The sequence below is a fragment of the Psittacula echo genome (assembly GCF_963264785.1).
Source record: "Psittacula echo genome assembly, chromosome: 3".
NCBI lineage: Eukaryota > Metazoa > Chordata > Aves > Psittaciformes > Psittacidae > Psittacula > Psittacula echo.
The window spans coordinates 99,323,632-99,344,824 of NC_137736.1; the positions used below are offsets into that span (position 1 = coordinate 99,323,632).

At 43.4% G+C, this 21,193-nt stretch overlaps 1 protein-coding gene across 1 annotated transcript in view; it reads right to left on the reverse strand.

Moving 5' to 3' along the window:
* Window positions 1-14,738: 14,738 nt before the first annotated feature.
* KPNA3 (karyopherin subunit alpha 3) overlaps window positions 14,739-21,193 on the reverse strand; it is a 55,165-nt gene continuing 48,710 nt past the window's right edge. The window contains exons 15-17 of the mRNA XM_080612039.1: window positions 20,993-21,155; window positions 19,998-20,092; window positions 14,739-17,478 (exon numbers count right to left, since the gene is read on the reverse strand). Of these exons, the coding sequence (XP_080468165.1) occupies window positions 17,380-17,478; window positions 19,998-20,092; window positions 20,993-21,155 (357 nt within the window). The 3' untranslated portion in view covers window positions 14,739-17,379. The remainder of the gene's footprint in view (window positions 17,479-19,997; window positions 20,093-20,992; window positions 21,156-21,193) is intronic.

Here is a 21,193-nt window from a genome sequence, read left to right on the forward strand (position 1 = left end):
ACCTCAGGACCATCTTTCCCAATCATGGAGGATCCCAGCCTTTGGGTACCCCCTAACCTGAGCAGATCTGCAGCTGACACACACCGTGGAATGCCCAGCCACTCACCACTGAAACCCACCAAGATGACCTCCAAGCAAAACTCCCATCATGGAACATTCTTGGCCCCGTCTCTTGGACTGTCATCACCGGCCGCAGTTTGTCTGCTTTTCCAGGCTCTGTTCATCCATTGTGTGCATGTCCAGTGCTTCAGCGGGGATGCTTTTTGTCAGATCAATATAAACTATAACAGAGATGTGCACAACAGACAGACGAGGTTTTATTCTTTCTGTGGCTCCCAGCCCAGATGCAGATATCCTGATGGGGTGATCCCCACAGGGGGGTGTTTGAATGTGTCCCACGCTGCTTCCGTCTCAGCTTGAATCACATGTTCATTGGCTGGAAAAGCAAACAGCCTCTAAAAGAAATGGCTAAATGAAAGCAGCAGAAGCGCAGGACTTGAAATGTCTAACAGCTAATTGATGTTAGTGCAGCATCTGCAGGTATAAACTTCAAGTCATGGAAGTAAGTAAGGATTCGATGGTGTAATGCGGTTTGAGGATGTGTATCTAATTTCTGCATTTCTTGTTCTGGGTCTTTCTTTTCTGCTCGCTGCTTTTATCCAAACTGATTTAATGAAAACGGAACCTCATCTTCCTTGTATTTTATTTAAATATGAAGAAATTAAACCTGACTTCTAGATGTTGGAAACACATCTGCATGGCCAGTCAACCCCTAAATATCCTCATGGTGGTCTGAAGAGCCAAGATGAAATCCCATCTCTCAGACTTTTTGAAACTGGACAAGACCACTCTACATGCAATGACTGGTAACCATGGGCACTTATGGGCACAGGCAGGTTGACAACCAAAGGGACCTCCACACTCAACTGCATCAGGGTAGCTGAAATGCCCCTGGCAGCTCACAGTGGGGCTGGGTGGGTCCCTTACTGCAGTAGTGGTCTTTGTCCAATCCTGCTCAACCTCCATAAAATATGTGCCTGAGGGCTCCCTGTACACAAAATGCTGGTTTTCATTTTTAAATTAAGAAATGTTGTAGTGTTCCCTACTTCATTATGAAACGAATGGAAGGGGTGGGGGAAAAGCGGAGAAAGGACACAATGTTTTCAGGCAGCAGAAGTCATCCGCTTTCAAGGAAGAACATATTCAACCCAGAAACACCAGGGAGAGATACACAACAAAATCTTCTGTTCATACCAGAGCATTTTGCAGTTGTTAAGAAGTTAATCACCCAGCTGTTACTGGTGCTGTTATTAGCCTCATTTCATAGAAGGCAGCAGCTGAAATAGAGAGCTTAAATGGTCATGAAGAAATAGAATCTGACATTTATAGGAAGATTTCAATAAAAGTAATCTTTCCCAATGGAAAAAGTCTTGGGTTTTTTCAGCTGTGTTAATGTAGAACTAGTATATGCTATAAAATAGTGCTCCTATGTTGATCTGGCCAAAGTGATCATGGTTATGAGTATACTTAGCACTGAATCGTGTAATTTATTATATGACAAACCTGTGTGCATGGTAAGGACAAAATCACATCTTTAAATCTTTGCAGTTAACATCAGCAGGTTGATCTGCCTTTGGCTTGTTGTAGGTGCTCGTTTGTTTGTAACACACAAGTCTCCAATGCACATGTTGAGTGTTTGACTGTCAGAGGCAGGCCAAGCAGTTTTTGTGAGACAAACCAAATGGTAATACCTATACATAGATGAACAAACTCAGGTCATCTGTGCAGCCTGGTTGCTGGTACATGAAAAAGCCATATCTTCTTTGTGGCCCATCTGGCTATTTTGAACACCAGTCCCAGAGGCACAAGCCAAAATACTCTTGTGTTGCATTGCCATGCCGAAAAGAAATCTCCTTACTGAATTCATGGTGTTTTGGTCTTGTGTCTCACTGGTACAAGGCAGAGTATTGTGCATTAGCATGGGGGATCAGCAATAGTTTAAACTCAGACTGAGGAGTTGTCCCGATGATGTTTTACTCTTAATGATGTTTGACCATTTGACTCTACAGGACTGTCTGATGGTGATTTTAAAAGGCACTGAAGCCTTCCCACTACCCCATGAGTGTTTTTTAAGCCCTTTAAAGAGAAAAAATAGGCTCTTCTAGCAGCAAATAGAGGTGACCACCAGTATTTGGTGAGGTGACCACCAGTCTTTGGTAAGGTAACCACCAATTAAAAATCAAAATAGCAAGGTAGGAGGTGGGGAAGAAGGGATTGTTCTTGGCACTGGAACCCTGAATGCCTGAAACTGATGAAGCAACATCCTGGTTACTTAAAATGTTCACTTCCCCTGAAGCAGTGATTTGGCAAAATACACCATCTCATGGGGCATCATGTGATTTACCATCCTTGTTTTCTGGAATGAGACTTTTCTGGACACCCGGTCTCATTACTCAGTTCATTTATGCCGTTGTTGAAGACTGTCAAAACAATGATGGGTCATAATATCTGAAACAGCAACACAGAGTTTACTTTTAATTATTTTCTTTTTTCTCCTGCGTTGAAAGCGTGTTAAGTCAATTTAATGAGCCCTGCACTGCTCTAATAAACAGCTTGTGAGATGCTCTGCAGCAGCACTTAAATGCTTCAGTGTCAAAACTGCTGCCTGGCTCAAAGGGAGCAGCATGGAGATTTGCAGGAAGAAGCCAGCTCTCGGGAGGGATGTTTGTTACCTCTTTTTCCTGGTAATTCTGCAGGAGAACCTCTGCCACACAGAGCAGTATTAATCCCTTAAACATCTGTGCTTACAGACTCCAGCCAGGAGGGCATCTTTAGACTTACAGTCTCCATCTTCCATGTGGTAGATGTCACAGCCTCTGCGCCAGTTTCCAAAATAACACAGTTTCTCTCTTAGTAGCAGGAAAAGAAAAAGCCTTCGGACACTTCCTTGTTTCAGGTTCCTCACAAATTTGAAGCATCCTTTGGGTTGTTGGCCCAGAGCCCACTCTGGTTGCTCAGGATCTCCCTTTAGTGGATTTTCTGGATGCTGACTCCATCCACTTGCTATCCCTGATGTTGGCTGTTTCAAAGCCAAAGGGAGACCTCTAGAAAAGCAGCCTGCTTCTCTTTTATTTCCTTCTGTTTTTCCTTCTGGTTTTTGTTCCTTCCCCCCTACCCCACCCCACCCCAGCAACAAGTATTTGCTTGGCAATAGTTTCACTGCTGTTTCCCCCCCACCCCCTTGCTGTAACTGGCATCCCACCTCCAGACTCTGCTAGTAGCTTCCTACAGCTGCATCAGCTGTCTTTAAAGCAGCTGGTCAGTTTTTAGTGTTAATGTGGTCTGCTTTTCTGCGATCATGAACTTGGTGGCTATGAGCTAAGTGTATTGGCAAAAGTGGCCAACTCCTAAGATAGCAAGGGTTGGAAAAAACATCTGGTCCAAAATCCTGCTTAAATCAAGTCACCCAATGCCTGCTGCAGCAGTTTTGAATGTCTCCAAGGACAGAGGTTCAACAACCCAACACTTTTAGAGGCACTCTGGTACGTATTAACCTTTGCAGTAACATAAGTGGAATCCACAACTGCATTACTCTTCCCAGCTACCACTCCACTGAGAAGAGCTGTACTGGAAAGTATCTGCCTCTGGAGCTCTCAGAGCAGCCTCCATTGCCCAGGCCCATCAGCTCGTCTAGTTCTGGGACCTCCTATCCCTTCTCTATGTTGTGGGGATCACTGCAGTGGAAGCTGCCGTTGTGTCCTGCTGCCTCTTTGAAGGAAACCGAGACACTTCAACTCTCTTTCACACTCTTTATGGAATCATACAATCCCAGACTGGTTTGGGTTGGAAGGCACCTTAAAGCTCATCCAGTTCTCAACCACCTGCCATGGGCAGGGACACCAAACACTAGACCAGGTTGCCTGAAGGCCTGTCCAGCCCAGCCATGACCACTGCCAGGAATGGGGCAGCCACAGCTTCTGTTATGAAAGGGCATAGCTAATTACTCACTGATTTACTAGCCTTTCTGAGGAGCTGCTTTTCAAAGCTTTTTCAACAATCCCTCTTCGTGACTGTAAACCCAGCACAGATTTATGCTGGAATTTTTGACAAGACGTTTTCCATTTGCTCCCAGAGAGGAGACAGTGAGCTGGAAAAACCCAACAAAACAACAACCAGTGTTAAAACCAGCACAGGAAGGACAATTCACCTTTTCCCCTTCCCTTCGCTGGTACAGGAAGGATGATTCACCTTTCCCCGGCCTCTTCACAACTTCCGTATTTCAGCTATTCTATGACACAAAACGGTTTCTCTTTGCACAGTAGCTGATTTGTGCTCTTGGCACCATTTCTTTGTTCGTGGATGGACCTACCTGCCTCCTGACCTGCAGTTACTGATGGAGCTTCTCTGATGGGTTTCACCGTGGTCTTGCTGAGGGGTCTGAGATCAGAGGGGAACCACGTGATGCCAGGGCTGCAGGGCAAGGGCATGAATGGATGACAGTGAGCTCTTTAAAGAGGGAACAGGCAGTGAGAGCGAGCTGTGACCTGCTGTAATGCTGGGAAAAGAGTGTTAGGGCAGCAGCCAGAGACCTGGGAAACAGCTGGGGAAGAAAGGGCAATAAGAACTTAAAGAAAAACCCTAAGAAGTGCTCTCTTTTCAAACACAACACAAAAAAAGATTGAAAATATAAACCTTTAGTTAGGGGTCAGGCTGTACAATGCAGTGGAATGTCTTAATTATCACTTTAGTGCACCTAACAGCTGGAAATTAATTTCCTCCTCTTAGAGAAACCCTGAAATACCACCTATAAAGATTCACCACATGTAACTCACTAAGAAAAAACAAGGAGCAAAGCCACGTGTGACACCACATCTTAAATAACATTATTAGTGTTGTCAAATGGTATTAAAAACCAGTCATGTGATTATGACTATGACAAATGATGAACTGTTTGAGACACTGCACCCCTCTGAAGGTTAATTAACCGGCCTTCATCTAAACTTTCCAACACGTGATTTTCTCGTGATGCACTTGCTTGACTTACTCGCCTGAGGTATTGTTAAAAACACCAGGTAAAGGCTGATGTCTGGGCGAGGACCTCAGTGGTGCGTGTGTGGCTGGGAGCGTATCATCCCCCCACCTCATACTTCACACAAAAGGGAAAAAGAAAGATAAATCAGCCAATTGCTGTGAAAGGTGATGCCAGACTGATGGTTCATTGGAACTGCATGATCTTTAAGGTCCCAGCTAACCCAAACCATTCTGTGATTCCATGATATCAGCCCAACTTTAATAGAAGAAAGATTTGGCCCTTAAAGATAAGAGAGAAATTTGAAAATGTGAATCCTACAGGTTTAGAATGGAAGTTTGTTAAACTCTGTGATTCTTCTTGATGGAACCTGGGGACTGCTTCTCATGCTACAGGTGTTCCTCAGATCCCTTGAGCCTATCAGTTTTTGGCTCTTAATCTCAACCCCAATCACCTAAACAAGGAGAAACGCTGCAAGCGTTGAAGTGTTAACACTGAGGACTTGAGGGCTCTTTTCTTCTCCCCTCTCAGAAACCCATCAAAAGAACCGGATGCTGAACTGCATCAATGTCAGTGTTCCTTCCGAGCTAAGTTTGTGTGAGATCTAAACATCACAGCAGAGAGGCAAAAGCTCCTTGCTGGGCAGGTTTCACTGCCAGCCGCATTGGGCTGACCTCCCAGGTCAGGCTATTCACCTCTGTTACACCCAAGAAACTTAGTGTGTGCGTAACTTCCTCCTGACTTACTCGGAGTGTGGTTGCTTGGAGTTGTGAGTGGGTGGCTGCATGGAGCACTGATTGTTTCTGGGAAGATCTTTGTCCTGAAGCTACAGTGTGGAACATGTACTGCTGTATTGGCTGCGGCTTATTCCCATGCACTGTATGTGCTGGGTTCAGCTGCTGAATACAGAGATGCACAGTGCTGGGAATGCATAATGCTAGTTATACTAAGTATAAATAAACCTAAATCCAGGCAGGACATGATGAAACCAAACAGTCTGACACCAACTTCCTCATTTTCTTGAGTCAGTAGTTGATGACTTCAATGAGGCAGCCTGGTTTGGGTCTAGCTTTAGTTTTGCAGCTGAAACTTCCTGCACTGCCCTTGGTTTATAGGGTTTGGGAGGGTTGCTTGGCTGGGTCTTTTTTTTTTACAGATGTGTTATTTGCATTGCTGCTTTACTTTTTTTTCCCTTTTTAAAAGGTTGACATGACTTTCAGTGCAGGACTTGTACCAGCAGCATGGGTACAACGCGCTGACATGAAATTCACAGTAAGTATGTTCTCAAAAGCTCCTTCCTTGTGCCTGTTTTCTTTCCTGGGGGACATCACCTTCAAGAAAATGGCAGCAAGCTCCATTAAGTTCCAGCACCAAAATGAGTCTGAAATCATTTATTTAGGATGCATCTCCCATGAAGAAGACAACAGGGGCTGTGTGGCTGGAACAGCACTCTAGAATTGATGAAGACTGGGAGGCCTCCTATAATCCTAGGGTGAAATCAGAGAGCTCATCTCCCTGCTTGAAATGCCTGTACACCAATGCGTGCAGCATGGGAAATAAGCAGGAGGAGTTAGAGACCTGTGTTAAGTCAGGAGATTATGATCTGGTGGCAATTACAGAGACGTGGTGGGACAGCTCACATGACTGGAATATAGTCATGGAGGGCTATGTCCTTTTCAGGAAAGACAGGCCAGCCAGGCGGGGTGGTGGGGTTGCTCTTTATGTGCGAGAGCAGCTGCAATGTACTGAGTTCTGTCCAGGGACAGGGGACGAGCGAGTTGAGAGTCTGTGGGTGAGAATTAAGGGGCAGGCTGGCAGGGGCGATACTGTTGTGGGTGTCTGTTACAGGCCACCAGATCAGGGTGAGGAAGTTGACGAGGCCTTCTACAGGCAGCTGAGAGCGGCCTCACAGTCACAGGACGTGGTCGTCGTGGGGGATTTTAACTTCCCTGATGTTTGCTGGAAGGACTACTCAGCAACCCAGCCACAGTCCAGGAGGTTCCTCCAGTGTATGGAGGATAACTTCCTCATGCAAATGGTGGATGAGCCAACCAGGAGAGGAGCGCTGCTGGATCTCATCCTCACTAACAAGGAGGGTCTGGTTGAAGCAGTAAATGTTGAGGGCTGCCTTGGTTGCAGCGACCACGAAATGGTGGAATTCAGGATCTTGTGTGGTAGGGCCAGTACAATAGCAAGTAGAATTGCAACCCTGGACTTTAGCAGGGCAAACTTTGGCCTTTTCAAGCAATTGCTAGGGGAAATCCCATGGGCAAGGCTGCTTGAAGGTAAAGGGGCCCAAGATAGTTGGTTGGCATTCAAGGATTGCTTATTCTGAGCTCAAGATCAGAGCATCCCGACACGTAGGAAGTCAAGGAAGAGGGCCAGGAGACCTGCGTGGCTAAATAAGGAACTGCTGGGCATGCTCAAGTGGAAAAGGAGAGTTTACAGGTCATGGAAGGAGGGGCTGGCCACTCGGGAGGAATATAAGGCTGCTGCTAGAGGATGTAGGAAGGCAGCTAGGATGGCTAAGGCCTCCTTAGAATTAAATCTGGCAAGAGGGGTCAAGGACAGCAGAAAGAGCTTTTTCAAATACATAGCTGATAAAACTAACACCAGAGGCAAGGTAGGCCCACTGATGAACGGGATGGGTGCCCTGGTGACAGAAGATACGGAGATGGCAGAGTTATTGAATGCCTTCTTTGTCTCAGTCTACTCTGCCGGAGGCAGTCCTGAAGAGCCCTGTACTCCTGAGACCTCAGATGAAGTCAGGTCACTGGAGCAGTTTGCCTTAGTTGACGAGGAATGGGTTAGAGACCAGTTGAGCAATCTGGACATCCATAAATCCATGGGTCCAGATGGGATGCACCAGTGGGTGCTGAGGGAACTGGCGGAAGTCATTGCTAGACCACTCTCCATCATCTTTACCAAGTCTTGGGAAACGGGAGAGGTGCCTGAGAACTGGAGGAAAGCAAATGTCACTCCAGTCTTCAAAAAGGGCAAGAAGGAGGACCTGGGTAACTATAGACTGGTCAGCCTCACCTCCATCCCTGGGAAAGTGATGGAACACCTTATCCTTGATGCCATCTTAAGGCATGTCAAAGATAAGAGGGTTATGAGGGGCAGTCAACATGGCTTTACCAAGGGGAAGTCATGCTTGACCAACCTCATAGCCTTTTATGAGGAAATAACATTGTGGATGGATGATGGCAGAGCGGTGGATGTGTTCTACCTTGACTTCAGCAAAGCATTTGACACAGTCTCCCACAGCATCCTCATAGCTAAATTGAGGAAGTGTGGTCTGAACGATCAGGTGGTGAGGTGGACTGCAAACTGGCTGAAGGAGAGAAGCCAGAGAGTTGTAGTCTATGGGGCGGAGCCTAGTTGGAGGCCTGTATCTAGTGGAGTGCCTCAAGGGTCAGTACTGGGACCAGTATTATTTAATATATTCATCAATGATTTAGATGAGGGAATTGAGTGTACTGTCAGCAAGTTTGCTGATGACACTAAGCTGGGAGGAGTGGCTGACACGCCAGAAGGCTGTGCTGCCATCCAGCAGGACCTGGACAGGCTGGAGAGTTGGGCAGGGAGAAACTTGATGAAATATAACAAGGGAAAGTGTAGAGTCCTGCATCTGGGCAGGAACAACCCCAGGTTCCAATATAGGTTGGGGAACGACCTGTTAGAGAGTAGTGTAGGGGAGAGGGACCTGGGGGTCCTAGTGGACGGCAGGATGACCATGAGCCAACACTGTGCCCTTGTGGCCAAGAAGGCCAATGGCATCCTGGGGTGTATTAGAAGGGGGGTGGTCAGTAGGTCGAGAGAGGTCCTCCTTCCCCTCTACTCTGCCCTGGTGAGACCGCATCTGGAATATTGTGTCCAGTTCTGGGTCCCTCAGTTCAAGAAGGACAGGGACCTGCTGGAGAGAGTCCAGCGCAGGGCAACTAAGATGATTAAGGGAGTGGAGCATCTCCCTTATGAGGAAAGGCTGAGGGAGCTGGGTCTCTATAGTTTGGAGAAGAGGAGACTGCGGGGGGACCTTATTAGTGTATATAAATATATAAAGGGGGAGTGTCACGAGGATGGAGCCAGGCTCTTCTCAGTGGCAAACAATGATAGGACAAGGGGTAATGGGTACAAACTGGAACACAAGAGGTTCCACTTAAACTTGAGAAGAAACTTCTTGTCAGTGAGGGTGACGGAACACTGGAACAGGCTGCCCAGGGGGGTTGTGGAGTCTCCTTCTCTGGAGACATTCAAAACCCGCCTGGACACATTCCTGTGTAACCTTATCTAGGTGTTCCTGCTCTGGCAGGGGGATTGGACTAGATGATCTTTTGGGGTCCCTTCCAATCTCTAGCATACTGTGATACTGTGATACCGTAACACTGGTGGCCATGAACTGGGTGGCTGGAGGACCCAATCTCACATACTGCTGCTTGCTGGTGACGAGATCAAAGTGACAGGCAGAAGCAGGGCAAGCCAGAGCCAGCCCTGAGGACACATAGAGCACAGCCTGCCATAAGCCAATCTGTGGCATTTTTGGCTTCTCCCTCTGGCCAAGGCCCTGATCTTTCCCAGAGAGTTAAGACTCTAAGGTCCTGTTCTCCAGCAATTTTCATGCACTAGTATTTTTGTGTCAGCAGCAGCACATGAGCTCCCATGCAGTGGTAGAGGTGGCTAATGGGATCTTCAGCTCTGCAAGGGGAGGGAACACCAAGGTCATTTGTTACTTCTGCTGATGGTGCTGGGGGGATAAATAGCAATGCAAGGGATTTTTTTTACTGTGGGATGAAGATAGAGTGCAGAAAAGAATAACAAAAACATTGAAGCTGTTTTCTGTATTGAAGACAGAGCAGCATCTGATAGAAGGCAGTCACAAGTGCTTCTTCCAGGGTGAAGATTCAGGAGAATAAAGGTCTCTCTAAGGGAGGAAGCTCAGAAGGAAACAAGAGACTGAAACAGCGCCTTCCTGCCAGGCTGTGGTGCCTGTATTGCCCAAAGCCCTAGTATTGCCTGCAGCCATCTCCACCAGTTCATGTCCCCCAGCCCTCCCAGTCATTCCCATGCGCTATCTTTGAAGAGATATTTTTCCTCAGGGGCACAGTGGATGTTGTCCCCATCCCTCCTGGGGCAGCTCTGGAGGCTCAGGGCCACTTTCCTGCTCTTCTCTGATGAGCTCCGCTTGCTTTGCCGGTGACGAGTCCATCCCATCTTGCAAAAATAATGGGGCATCCTTGGGAATGCTCTATCATATTCTGCCTTGGTGTTGACCTTCCCTCAGGAAGAGGAGGAAGGTAATTTTGCATCCTTGTGAGAGCTCCACCCTGAGGTGTGCCATGCAGGTACCTTACAGCTGGTGCAGTGCTGGACTCCTGCTCCAGCCCTGTACTAACCCAAACCTCTGGAACTACTGCCTGTGTTGGGGGATGGACTTTTAGCATTGGTCTTCATTTACACTATTACCAAAGAAAATGACTGCTGGTAAGTACTGTCAAAAGCCAGAAAATAATGAGGTGTAAAGTGCATGTCTTTATGAGGAGAACAGACCCTCTCCTGATCCTATGTCCCTGGAAAACAAGGGCCCCAGCTCTGCTCTCAGTTGGTATTTTTCTTCCCGAGGAAACTTCCAGTTTGTTCTTTTCAAGTCTTTTCCCTTCATTTTCAAACCTCACATGGGCCTGTATGAGCTTGTCCTCTCACTGCAGAACCCAGTGGTTTGGTTAAGCAGCACATATTGCTCCTACTTCCAAGGCAAAGCGGAGCGTTACTGCAGAGCTGCCAATTGCCGAGTGGTTTTTGTCTGCGTAAGTGGTTGTGGCCTATTGAAAACAGCCACATTGCCACATCCAAGTGTGGTTAGCCAGCACAGGCAAAAAAAATAAATAATGAAAATCCAAGGCCTAAGGGGAAATGTAAGAACAGTTCATCTGCTCTGGGAGCGATTGTTCCTCACGGCAACCAGTAGACAGGACATCGATGCTGCCAGACTGATTTAAAGCATTAGAGCTTTGGAGGTGACAGGTGTCAGACTGGGTTGGAGCAAAGATTTATGCTTCTGGTCCAACCACAGAGAGGCAGGCAGGGGTGCAGGCAGAGCAGAACATGCTTGTCATGTCTGGGAGGACACCTTCTACTAGAAGTGTAAAATGTTGCTCCAAGACACATCCAGCCTGGCCTTGAACACTGCCAGGGATGGGGCAGCCACAGCTTCTCTGGGCAGCCTGTGCCAGGGCCTCACCACCCTTGTGGTGAAGAATTTTTTCCTAATATCTAACCTAAACCTACCCTGTTTCAGTCTAAAGCCAATCCTCCTTGTCCTGTCACTACATGCCCTTGTAAGAAGTCCCTCTCCAGCTTTTTTAGTAGGCTTCCTTCAGGTATTGAATGACGGTTCTAAGGTCTCCCCGGAGCCTCTTCTTGTAACTGTCTTCCAATACCTACAGGAGGCCTACAAGAGATCTACAAATATACAAAAATATATATAGGATAAATATATATATATTTATAAATACGCAACTGCTTCAGTCAGGAAAACTTGTGGAGTATTCTAAGACCTCGGATGTTAACTAAAATACCAAATACAGAAAAAATGGTGACTATTACAAGCAGTAATTTCCCCCCTTTCCATCAGTTTTTAATATTTCAAGCACAGATCTCTGACTGAGCTCCCCTAAGCCACCTCCCTGGGTAGCAATAGCCATGCAGAGCTCAGTGCAGACACTTGGTTCTGTGCTGCTGACAGCGAGGTCAGGTTTACAACCCCAACAGTCTGATCTACAGGGAGAGCAGGCACATGTCCCTGCTGCAGAAGCAACATGCCACCTCACTACATACTGCCTTTTTCTTAGCAAAGGGTTAAACAGTTCAGTACAGAGCCCTGAAACGCTGAGATGACAGAGCTGGAAGTGAGTGTTATTGCTAAGTGTCCAACCATGTCTGCACATCCAGCTCCTTGTAAGTGTTCACAAACGAGCCCTTTGGACAGAAATTATTCCATGTGAGACGCAGGCATCAGCTTGTGTTTTACCAGCAGTTGAAACCATTTCTGTTTGCTTCCAAACATGCAGAAAAAAGATAGGTTTCTAACCTCTTATTTTTAATATTTATTCTAAAGCAGTAAAGGCAACGGCTCAGAAACATGGAACATGACAGAGATTGGGGGATGCAAAAACCTGTCTTGACGAAGCTACACGCTTTTTGGGAATTTTGTATGTATTTTATTTAAACACGAGAATTTGGCAAGTCCAAAGACAACTCCTGCCCACATTTCATCCCAAGATTTCCTGTGTGCTGCTGGGCTTACAATGACAGAGCTCGAGACCATGCAAACCATTCCCAGAGAGCTAATGTCAAATACTCTCACAATTACAGGAATGGGGCCTGACCTCACTGCAGTCCTTCCCTTGTAAGCTAAGGTCACCATGGCAAGGAGAACAGAAGGACTTTCTCTCTTAGTTTCAATGTAGGCAGTATCTAGGCTTCAGAGAGCCCTAACAGGATGTAGAAGTACAAAATGCAAGGGAAACCAGCTATAAACTGTATTGAACAGAAAGGAACAGTGACGGGTTTAATCCTAGGGCAAGAGGTACCAGCTTCCCTAAGTATCTCCCTGCACAAACCTAGAACTGAACTTGCTGAAGCCACTGGCAAAATATTTCAATTTCATCCTCCCTTTTCCTGTAGAGAATTTGTGTGAGGGATCATCTGTCTTTATGAGGTAGGGCTAAAAAAATCCACCAAAAGGGAAAAAAAAACCCACTGCAGATGATCAGCTTGCAAATAACCGAGACACAGACACGAGCTCCTCATGCTCCATTTCTGCACAGTACAAAAATCCAACATCAGTTTTCCTCAGGACTCCTTTTTAGCAAAGAGGACAGCTAATCCATTCTCCACATCTTCATGCATCCTTGGCCCTGATTGATGCACATTGAGCAAGCTGAAGGCTAACCTCCTCCTCCTGCAGCTCCCTTGCAGTGTCCAGGGTAGAGCCTTCCTACAGGGTGCCTTAAACCTCCATGAAACTTGCCATTTCTCCTGAGCTTGCGTGGTGACATTGACCCTATTTTACTGCTGCAGATGAAAGCAGAGAGCCGTGAAGACTATAGCCTTCATTTTAAAACATACGAGTCATGGGTTTAGTATTCTTAGGTGCAATACATAAGGCTGTAATATCCCTAACATGTATTTTAAGAACTGAGGATGAGAAAAGTAACTCCTATGCTCCTTTATAAAATTGATGCTGCTCAAGCAAGCTGTATCATGAATGCATTTAAATAGGAAGCTGCTGGTGCTGCGACAACAGCAGCTGGACACCTCTGGGTTGAGGCCAGCAGCACAGATCATATCTGCTCGTTACTGCTTCTGCAGCACAAACCACAATCAGGGCAGTGCAAAGCTGCTCTAGTTTGCAATCCACATCTTAACCCGAGGGAGTTTTCCTGAGCAGTCTGAACTAATGCACCACCCAAAGCAGACCTGGGCCGCTCAGGCAGTCCCAGTTCAACCCTGCCCGTGCTGCTGTTGAGTTGATGGTGGCAATTGTCACAAATCCCTGCAGCAAAATCTCCCAAGGCTTTGCCTGCTGGAGCCCCCAGTTTTCTATTTTTTTAACTTTTCATCCTGAAAAGTGCTTTCTAATGGCTTGGCATAATTTGTTGTCCTACATATGCTTGAATAGAAGCATAATTATGACACAAAAGGGAGTACTTTTTACACCGCAAAGTAGAAGGAACACAAGGCAACTAGGCTGCTTTGGTAGAAATAACTGGTTTGAAACACCCTCAGAATCTAGAGGGGGTAATGGTTCAGATTAGAGTAACAAAATGGCCTGACCTATCATTCAGTCCACTGATATTTTTAAACAATAAGCCTATCAGTGGACCTGAGATGTCTCTTAAAATTCTTTATTCCAAGGTAATGCCTGCCAAACCATCTAGGTGGATAACTGGACAATTAACAGGTTGCCAAAACCCGCGACCATTCCTTTTGTCAGCTGAGAGCTGATGGAAAATCAAAGAGATTGAACTGCTTTTGGAAATGGGAGTTTGGTTTTCTGAAACCTTTATTCTTTATACACCCCCAGAAGAGCATTTGCAGATTTAAATACAGTCCTGGAAGCTCATCTCCATCAACAATGTACCCATGGAGAGAGGGTGATTCACCTGACTGACACATAGCAAGGATGGCAAAGCCATAGCTGCAGAATCACAGGCACCTTCAAGCAGTTCAAGAGGTTTTCTTCCACTGCAGCTCTCACATAATTAAAGCAGTACTAATTAGGTGCTTGCTGGACAGTGCAAGTCTGAAACCTCCAATCTATCCTTGAGCATCCCCCTTTATGGGGTCACTCATGCCTGAGGTGAGGGATGGTGTCCATCCCTTCTAGCTATGGAGTACCATGGAAGACCAGTCTCCTGCCTAAGGCCGTTCTTGATGTACGCCTCCTCCCAGCACACCCTGGGCAGGAGTTGGGCTTGCTTGTACAGCATCCTGAGCTTAAAATCAGTGCTGAATCAGCACTGGGAGCCTAGAAAGGACATTTCTGGAGGTAGAAAAGGACTGTGAAAGCTTTAAAGTGAAGTTGCTATTTAATAGTTACATGAATGCAGCTCACTTACCACAGCCTCGTATACGTGACTAGGAACATCTCCTTAAAAAGTATGAAACTCCATACTGGAACAGTATCCAAAGTTTCAGAGATGACTGCATTAGCGTACTTTATTCATTCTCGTATAACATACTTCAAACTTTGATGCGGAGTTCTGCTAACTAATATCTAGTCAAAGACAAAAACTCCTAAGTCAATCTGTGAAGACTAAGCAGTTTCAGAATCTTCAAAATAAGTTCTTGAATTTTTTATAGTATTTGATAGCAGCTTTTTATTGGTTACAAAACCTAAGCCCATATACAAAATTAGGAACACATTTAGATGCCTCTTTGAAAGAACGTTTTAGTCTATTTTAACTGATAGTTTAAAAAAATAATAAAAACAATGCAATTTTAAACACTGTTCTGAAAACTTAAAAGTGCAGCAATATACTTTGTTTCCTTTATTAACTATGAAATGGTGCAATCCCAATCAAAAGCTGATAAGGTCACAACAGAAAGAACTGAGCAAATGCTTTGTCCTGCCTTACCCAGTTCTCTGATGTTCACTTTTAATGTAATGCATTGAGTGCAAGAAAAGGATCAAATCTTCACAGTAGTGGAAAACTGTTGTTTCAGTATCAATTTGTATGTCATCTCCAGGATAATAAGCTAGTGCAGGCGGAACAGGGTATCCGTCAGTCTATATGGCATACAGGGAGACTACACTGAATTAGAAGGGGGGAAATATTTGTCCACATTAACATCTGCTGGAACTCTAATTTCACAGAAACTTTGTGACCTTACCTAACTTTTACTTTTTATTGTTTAGTTTTTTAGCGAACACCACACAGTTTCAAGATTTTTAGACTATAGTGTGTGAATAGGATGCAGTTACCATATGAAGCTTCAACTCAACTTTTGGGAAAAGAAAAAAGGCACAATGAACTTCAACTCAATTTTATGTGCACAAGAGTTGAAAAATCTGAGCCACCTTAAAGAGAAATTGATTCTAAAATTTATAAAACCTATAAATAATCAGAGGCCAAACCACTATATTAAAACAGATTATCTAGCAAGTAAAAATCTTGCAGTTTAAACATACGCTTGTATCCAGCTGAGATACAAGACAACTCACTCTTTAAAGTGGCTCCACCTTGGCAGACATATACTTAATGAATGCACACCTGCTATGCGTTGTTCATCAGTGGAAAAACAGCTGATCCACAAAGCTCTGATGGCATCTGTCCTTATCTTCATCACAGTAAATACAACCCACATCCAATAACTAAATTAGTTTAGATTTTTCTATCCCTTCACATCAATGCATTGGGAAATTACACCCAGTAAACAACAGCAACAAAACCAGTTTGTGTGACAGCTTACAGAATTTTGAAGTTATCAATCTTCACCCCAGTAATACCAAAATCCCTTTGAAAATGACTGGGTCAGACGATTTTCCAAAAGCTTACACACTTTGTGACCTTACACACCTTATGTAAAGTTATTTAATGTGCGCTGCACATCAGGTTGATGCTGAATAGCGGCAGCTTCCATACAGCCTCACACGTCAACCAGTTTGTATCTTTTTTTAATCATGTGAATAAGATTTGAGACTAACTTCTGAATTACTCTTCCGATACTCCAAGAATGAAGCTTTTATGACGCTTCTAAGTAGTTGCTGGTTTGTTGCCAACCACATCATCATAAGCACTGATTACTAAGTAAAAAATAGTTTAAGACTAAATTACAGTAAACATGAAAGCTCCACAGTTTAAACCCAATATAAATCAACCATATCCAATTATCAATTTAAAACAAAATATATTGACTACTGAAAGTTGAAAGCAAGATTCTTTTTAACTAATACATTTTTGGACAAATATTTTTTTCTTTTTCTACAGTCTGGGACTCTTGCTTTCAGCTTAAACAGAAGTTCAAGTCCATAACAGGTTGTAGCTCAGGTAAAATACCATGCACAGCATTTGATTACTTCAAAACAGCAGGAACACACAGGCTGAAGTGAGTGGTCAAATAGGGCTCGCTGTTCTCAAAAATTAGGTATAATGGCAAAAGCTTTACCAGTCCAAATCTACAGTTCATTCTCCAACCCTGGTTTCTGAGGCAGTTAATGAACACACATCAATTACTGATAGCTGAAGTAGTTTTTTTGTTTTAAACTTAAGTGTCTAATCAATTGCCAAGTGTTTGTTTGTTTTTGTTTAAGTTACTTTTATTTCAGTTTCACCAATGAAATTCATTTGGCTTGCATTTTTGAATCTATTCTTCCACATAAAGTATATGAAAATATGTTTGTGGAGGACGACGATGGAGGCTCAGAGAAACTGGGCCCCTGTAAAGTCTTCCAAAATGTATGCATCATACCAAAGTGTCTTGATCCACAGCGCACCGTTTTCCAAAGAAGCTACTTTTCCATGGAAAGCCAATGTGCCACCACTATGGAATATTCTTAACAAAACTGCAGATTGCGGTTTTCAGCATGTGGCACCAGGAAAAAGGCAAAAAAAGGTGGTTGGGACTGTTAAAAAGAATTCTGGAACAGTTTAAGAGATCATGCATATGCATTTACAGTCCATGTGACAGTGATGTTTGGCAACTGCAAAGTGACCGATACATGGCTTGCTTTAGAAGCATCAAAACGAAGAGGCATGGGTGTCTTGGAGCCTTTTGTTTCTTCACTTGGTAGCCATCTGGTGGTGCTTCATTCTGGTGTGGGACAGAGAAGCTGCACTTTTTTCGACTTAAAAATTAAATTCTTTTGTTTGAAGGTTGGCTGTTGGGTCAAAGTTGTAAGTACCTCCTTGAGTGGCTTCAGGAATGAGACTGGGATCTTCGTCAATCTATAAAATACAACAACAAAAACACATGAGAGGCCAATTCCCTGTACAGTTCAGTATGTGTAGAAGAGATTCACAAATGTCAATCTTTTTTTCCTTTTTTAATATTATTGCAATAAAATTAGATCAGTTTTTCAAATTCCATTTCTCAGATATGTTGAAAAAGAACAACACATCAAATCTGTTCTAATACCATCAGGGAAACAAAAAATTGTAACCCTTAGAGACCAGGTTGCTGCTTGGTCAAAACAGTTACTATTTTAGCTGTGTGATTCAATTTTCAATGCCAATTTTTAGTACTTCTGCAGTTGGCTAATCACTAGTTGTGAATTCCAAAATCAGTTTTGTACTTTCTCCCGTTTGGTTTTTTTTTTTTTCAAACATGAAAATAATCTCTATCAGCAGCTGAAGGAAATACTTCTATAAAGCTTAAAAGAGTACTCAGTATCTCCTGTAAGAATCTGACAGATTCTTACACATTTCAGAGCAGTTTTATATAGCTCTCACAAGCCAATCTGATTTTTTTTAGAATCCAAAAGTACATCATTACTCTATGTATACAGAATGAAAGGCATCAGTATCCAACTTCACTCAACTTCCTCATAGCTGTTAGAATGTAGGTATTTACCACCTCTAGGAACAGCAAATAACATGATCAGCATTATCAATATGCACAACTTCAAACGCTACCTGTCCTCCTCCAATCACCAGCTGAATCTATTCTCCAAATTAGGCTGCAGTAACCACTTGTGTCAAACCGTGTGTCATTCTGAAGAAGGTTAAGAGCCTTTATTGTGGGGGGTCCAAGCTTTCTGAGATCTGACCCTGGAGTAGTCCAGGGTTAGAAATGACTCATCTAAACACTGTTTCTCTTTATTTTGGGAGACAATACCTAAATTGGAGGCTGAAATTAAGGCCTTTGGTGACGGAAACAATCTGCATGAGCAAGGGTGGGGCATGTCATGCCGAAATGAAGATCAAATCTGGTTTCAGAATGCTTTGCAAAATGTTTGCCAGTTGATAAATTAGCACTTCTGCCTTCTGCAGGAGTACTACAAAATAACATTACCTAAGTTCACATGCCTTTAACACAATAAACTGAAGTCAGGAAGCCATTAGTGCTGGTCCTTTACAAAGCTGTGCACTTTACAGGGCTCAGCAAAGGAGCAGATGGGATTAAAAGTGAAGGGATATCTAGTAGCCAGCAAAATCTCATGAGAATACAGTAGATCCCAAAGTGACAGAAGGCAGGAATACTCATGGGCAGTCAATCTTGACGCTGCCAAGCAGGATAACATAACCAGGCTCTTACCACCCTAGGGCAATTTGGATTTTCTTTTTTTTTTCCTCCTTTTCACTAATCCTCAAATGATATGGGTTATTTTCCTACTTGTAATTACCACCTGAAAACTTGTCTGGTTTTATGTTTGAACTCCTATCTTCCAGTCATGGAATTTCAACCATTTTAAGTTTTAAAAGCCCCAGAAAACATGGTAAAAGTATAAACAATAATCTGAAGTAAAGTCTTGCTCCTGAGTAAAGGAGCTAAATTCAGCAGATCAAGCACAAATTAAATTGCATTTAAGTAAGAAGGGAATGCACAAAAGGGAGCACTAATGCCCTTTAGTGTTTAAAAGAGATATTTTTTGACCCTCCCCACTAGACTCTTTGGTTTTAGCTAAAGAAGTCTTGGAGTTATTCTGGAGACTATTAGACACTGCCCACAGAATCATTACAAGCATAGGGAGCTTTTCACATATCTCAGCTTCTGGTGACTAACTCTGCAATCCCATGATGAGCCCAAGAACTGAAAATTAAGAAGTCCTAAAGTTAGAGCTGGTATCTGGAGAGTTCAATTTAAGAGCAACTGAAGACATAGCTCTGCTAGGCTGCAGAACAACAGACACCCTGGATGGCCTTTATAATTACTGTCTTCAAATTGCTTGTTGAAATGCTTCTGAGGCACTCACAGCCAGCCAGTAGCAGGAAGAGCTAGAACCCAAAGGCTCAAAATAACCAACCAGGGTGCAACAGAATATCAGATGGTCTAGATCAATCAGTTGCAGAAAGTGTTAACAGTTTTGATGACTTTTTTCAATGCAGAATCCAGACTGAGCAATTGCAGACATGAAATACAGTAATCTACCTGAAACTAAGGATCCACCCCTCCCTCCAGACTGACGCATGACAAAGTAAAAAGGAGAGCCAAAGAACTGTTTAGATTCTAATCTCAAGAAATTACATGTGAATTTATATGTCAGTGTGACAAAATTAGGTCAGTGTCAATCAATTTATTAGGTGAAACCAGAGCAGTCATCTTGATGTTGTTAAAAGAAAATTCCTGGTATCGAGAAACTCTTCAAAGACTTACAACTGAGGGAAGCTGTACTGCAAAAGGATCAGGAAAACTGATTTCCCAGATGTTCCCTATGTTCATGGCAATTGGAACTGAGGAACAATGACAATGTACTTACTAAGCTAACAGCACAGCGCATACACTTGTCAGTCTTTAGCATACTTACATCATCACCAGAGAAATACTGATCTATGATTTCAAATGCTAGTTTATAAATGTCTTCATTCTCATGCTGTTGCAAGGCTTCGATTTTCTCTAACCCTGAATGAAAAGAAAATAGAAAAGAGTTTTATAAGTTTAAATTGGAGTTACTGACTACTTTGAAAAAAAATATGAAAAATAATGAAACATTACTACTGAAACATACTAGAAAATATGTAGGTCAATCTGCAAATACTATCTACAAAGTAGCTATATTTATCTCTTAAGAGAAAACAGAAGTAGTTTGGGAACTTTTGTATACCATGGAATATCCCATTTTATGAACACGGGATAATGGAATCTTCTCTCTTTTCAGATAAAACTCTCCGTATTTAAGACTCATGCATACTACATATCTTTTGTTGCAGTCATTGTGCTTTCTGTATACCATCAAAAGAAAGTGGCTACTTTTGTGTGTTGCATAAGAGTTTAAAGCAACAAGGCGACAAAACCCCAAACTAAGAGCAACTTAAAACACTAGTCTCATTCTCAAACAGGATATGGAACAATACAAGGCAAAAACTTCCAATGTAGTAAGTTCTTCAATATCCCTTTACTGTTATCTTACTGTAATACATTCATTATCATGTGCTAACACCTGGATTGCAGTATCAAGATGACTCCTCATGCTGATTTGGTTTGTAACGAAATGATCCTAACAACTGCTTCTAAGGCAGTGAGCTAAAGCAAGAATTGTGTTTTACCACAGAACAAAAATATATGCAATAATCAAATTAAAAGAAGTACAATTCTCATTTAAACCTAAAGAATACTCAAGCTACAGAAAGCTCCTTCAACAATTCTTCCAACATGGTCATCTCTAAACCAAATCAAACAGTCTCACTTACTTATTAAAACAGCCATGGTAAAAAAAACGCTGTAGTAAACATGACAGCAGTAAGGGGAAGACAGAATAATATCCACCAAATTAAATTTTTTAAAAGCCTAATAAGTACTAACCTCCACACTCTTCTATAATTTCAGCTATTGTGCTGGCCTCATCGCCAGCCATTATCAGGATGTTTTTCAGACCATCCAGCACCACCTGTACCACTTGAGAGTCCTTTACTGAGAGTAGATTGCAGAATGGTGGGATTACATTTTGCTGTACAAGGTATTCAACCTAAATAACGAACAAAAAAGTGCTTTCAACATTGTGTT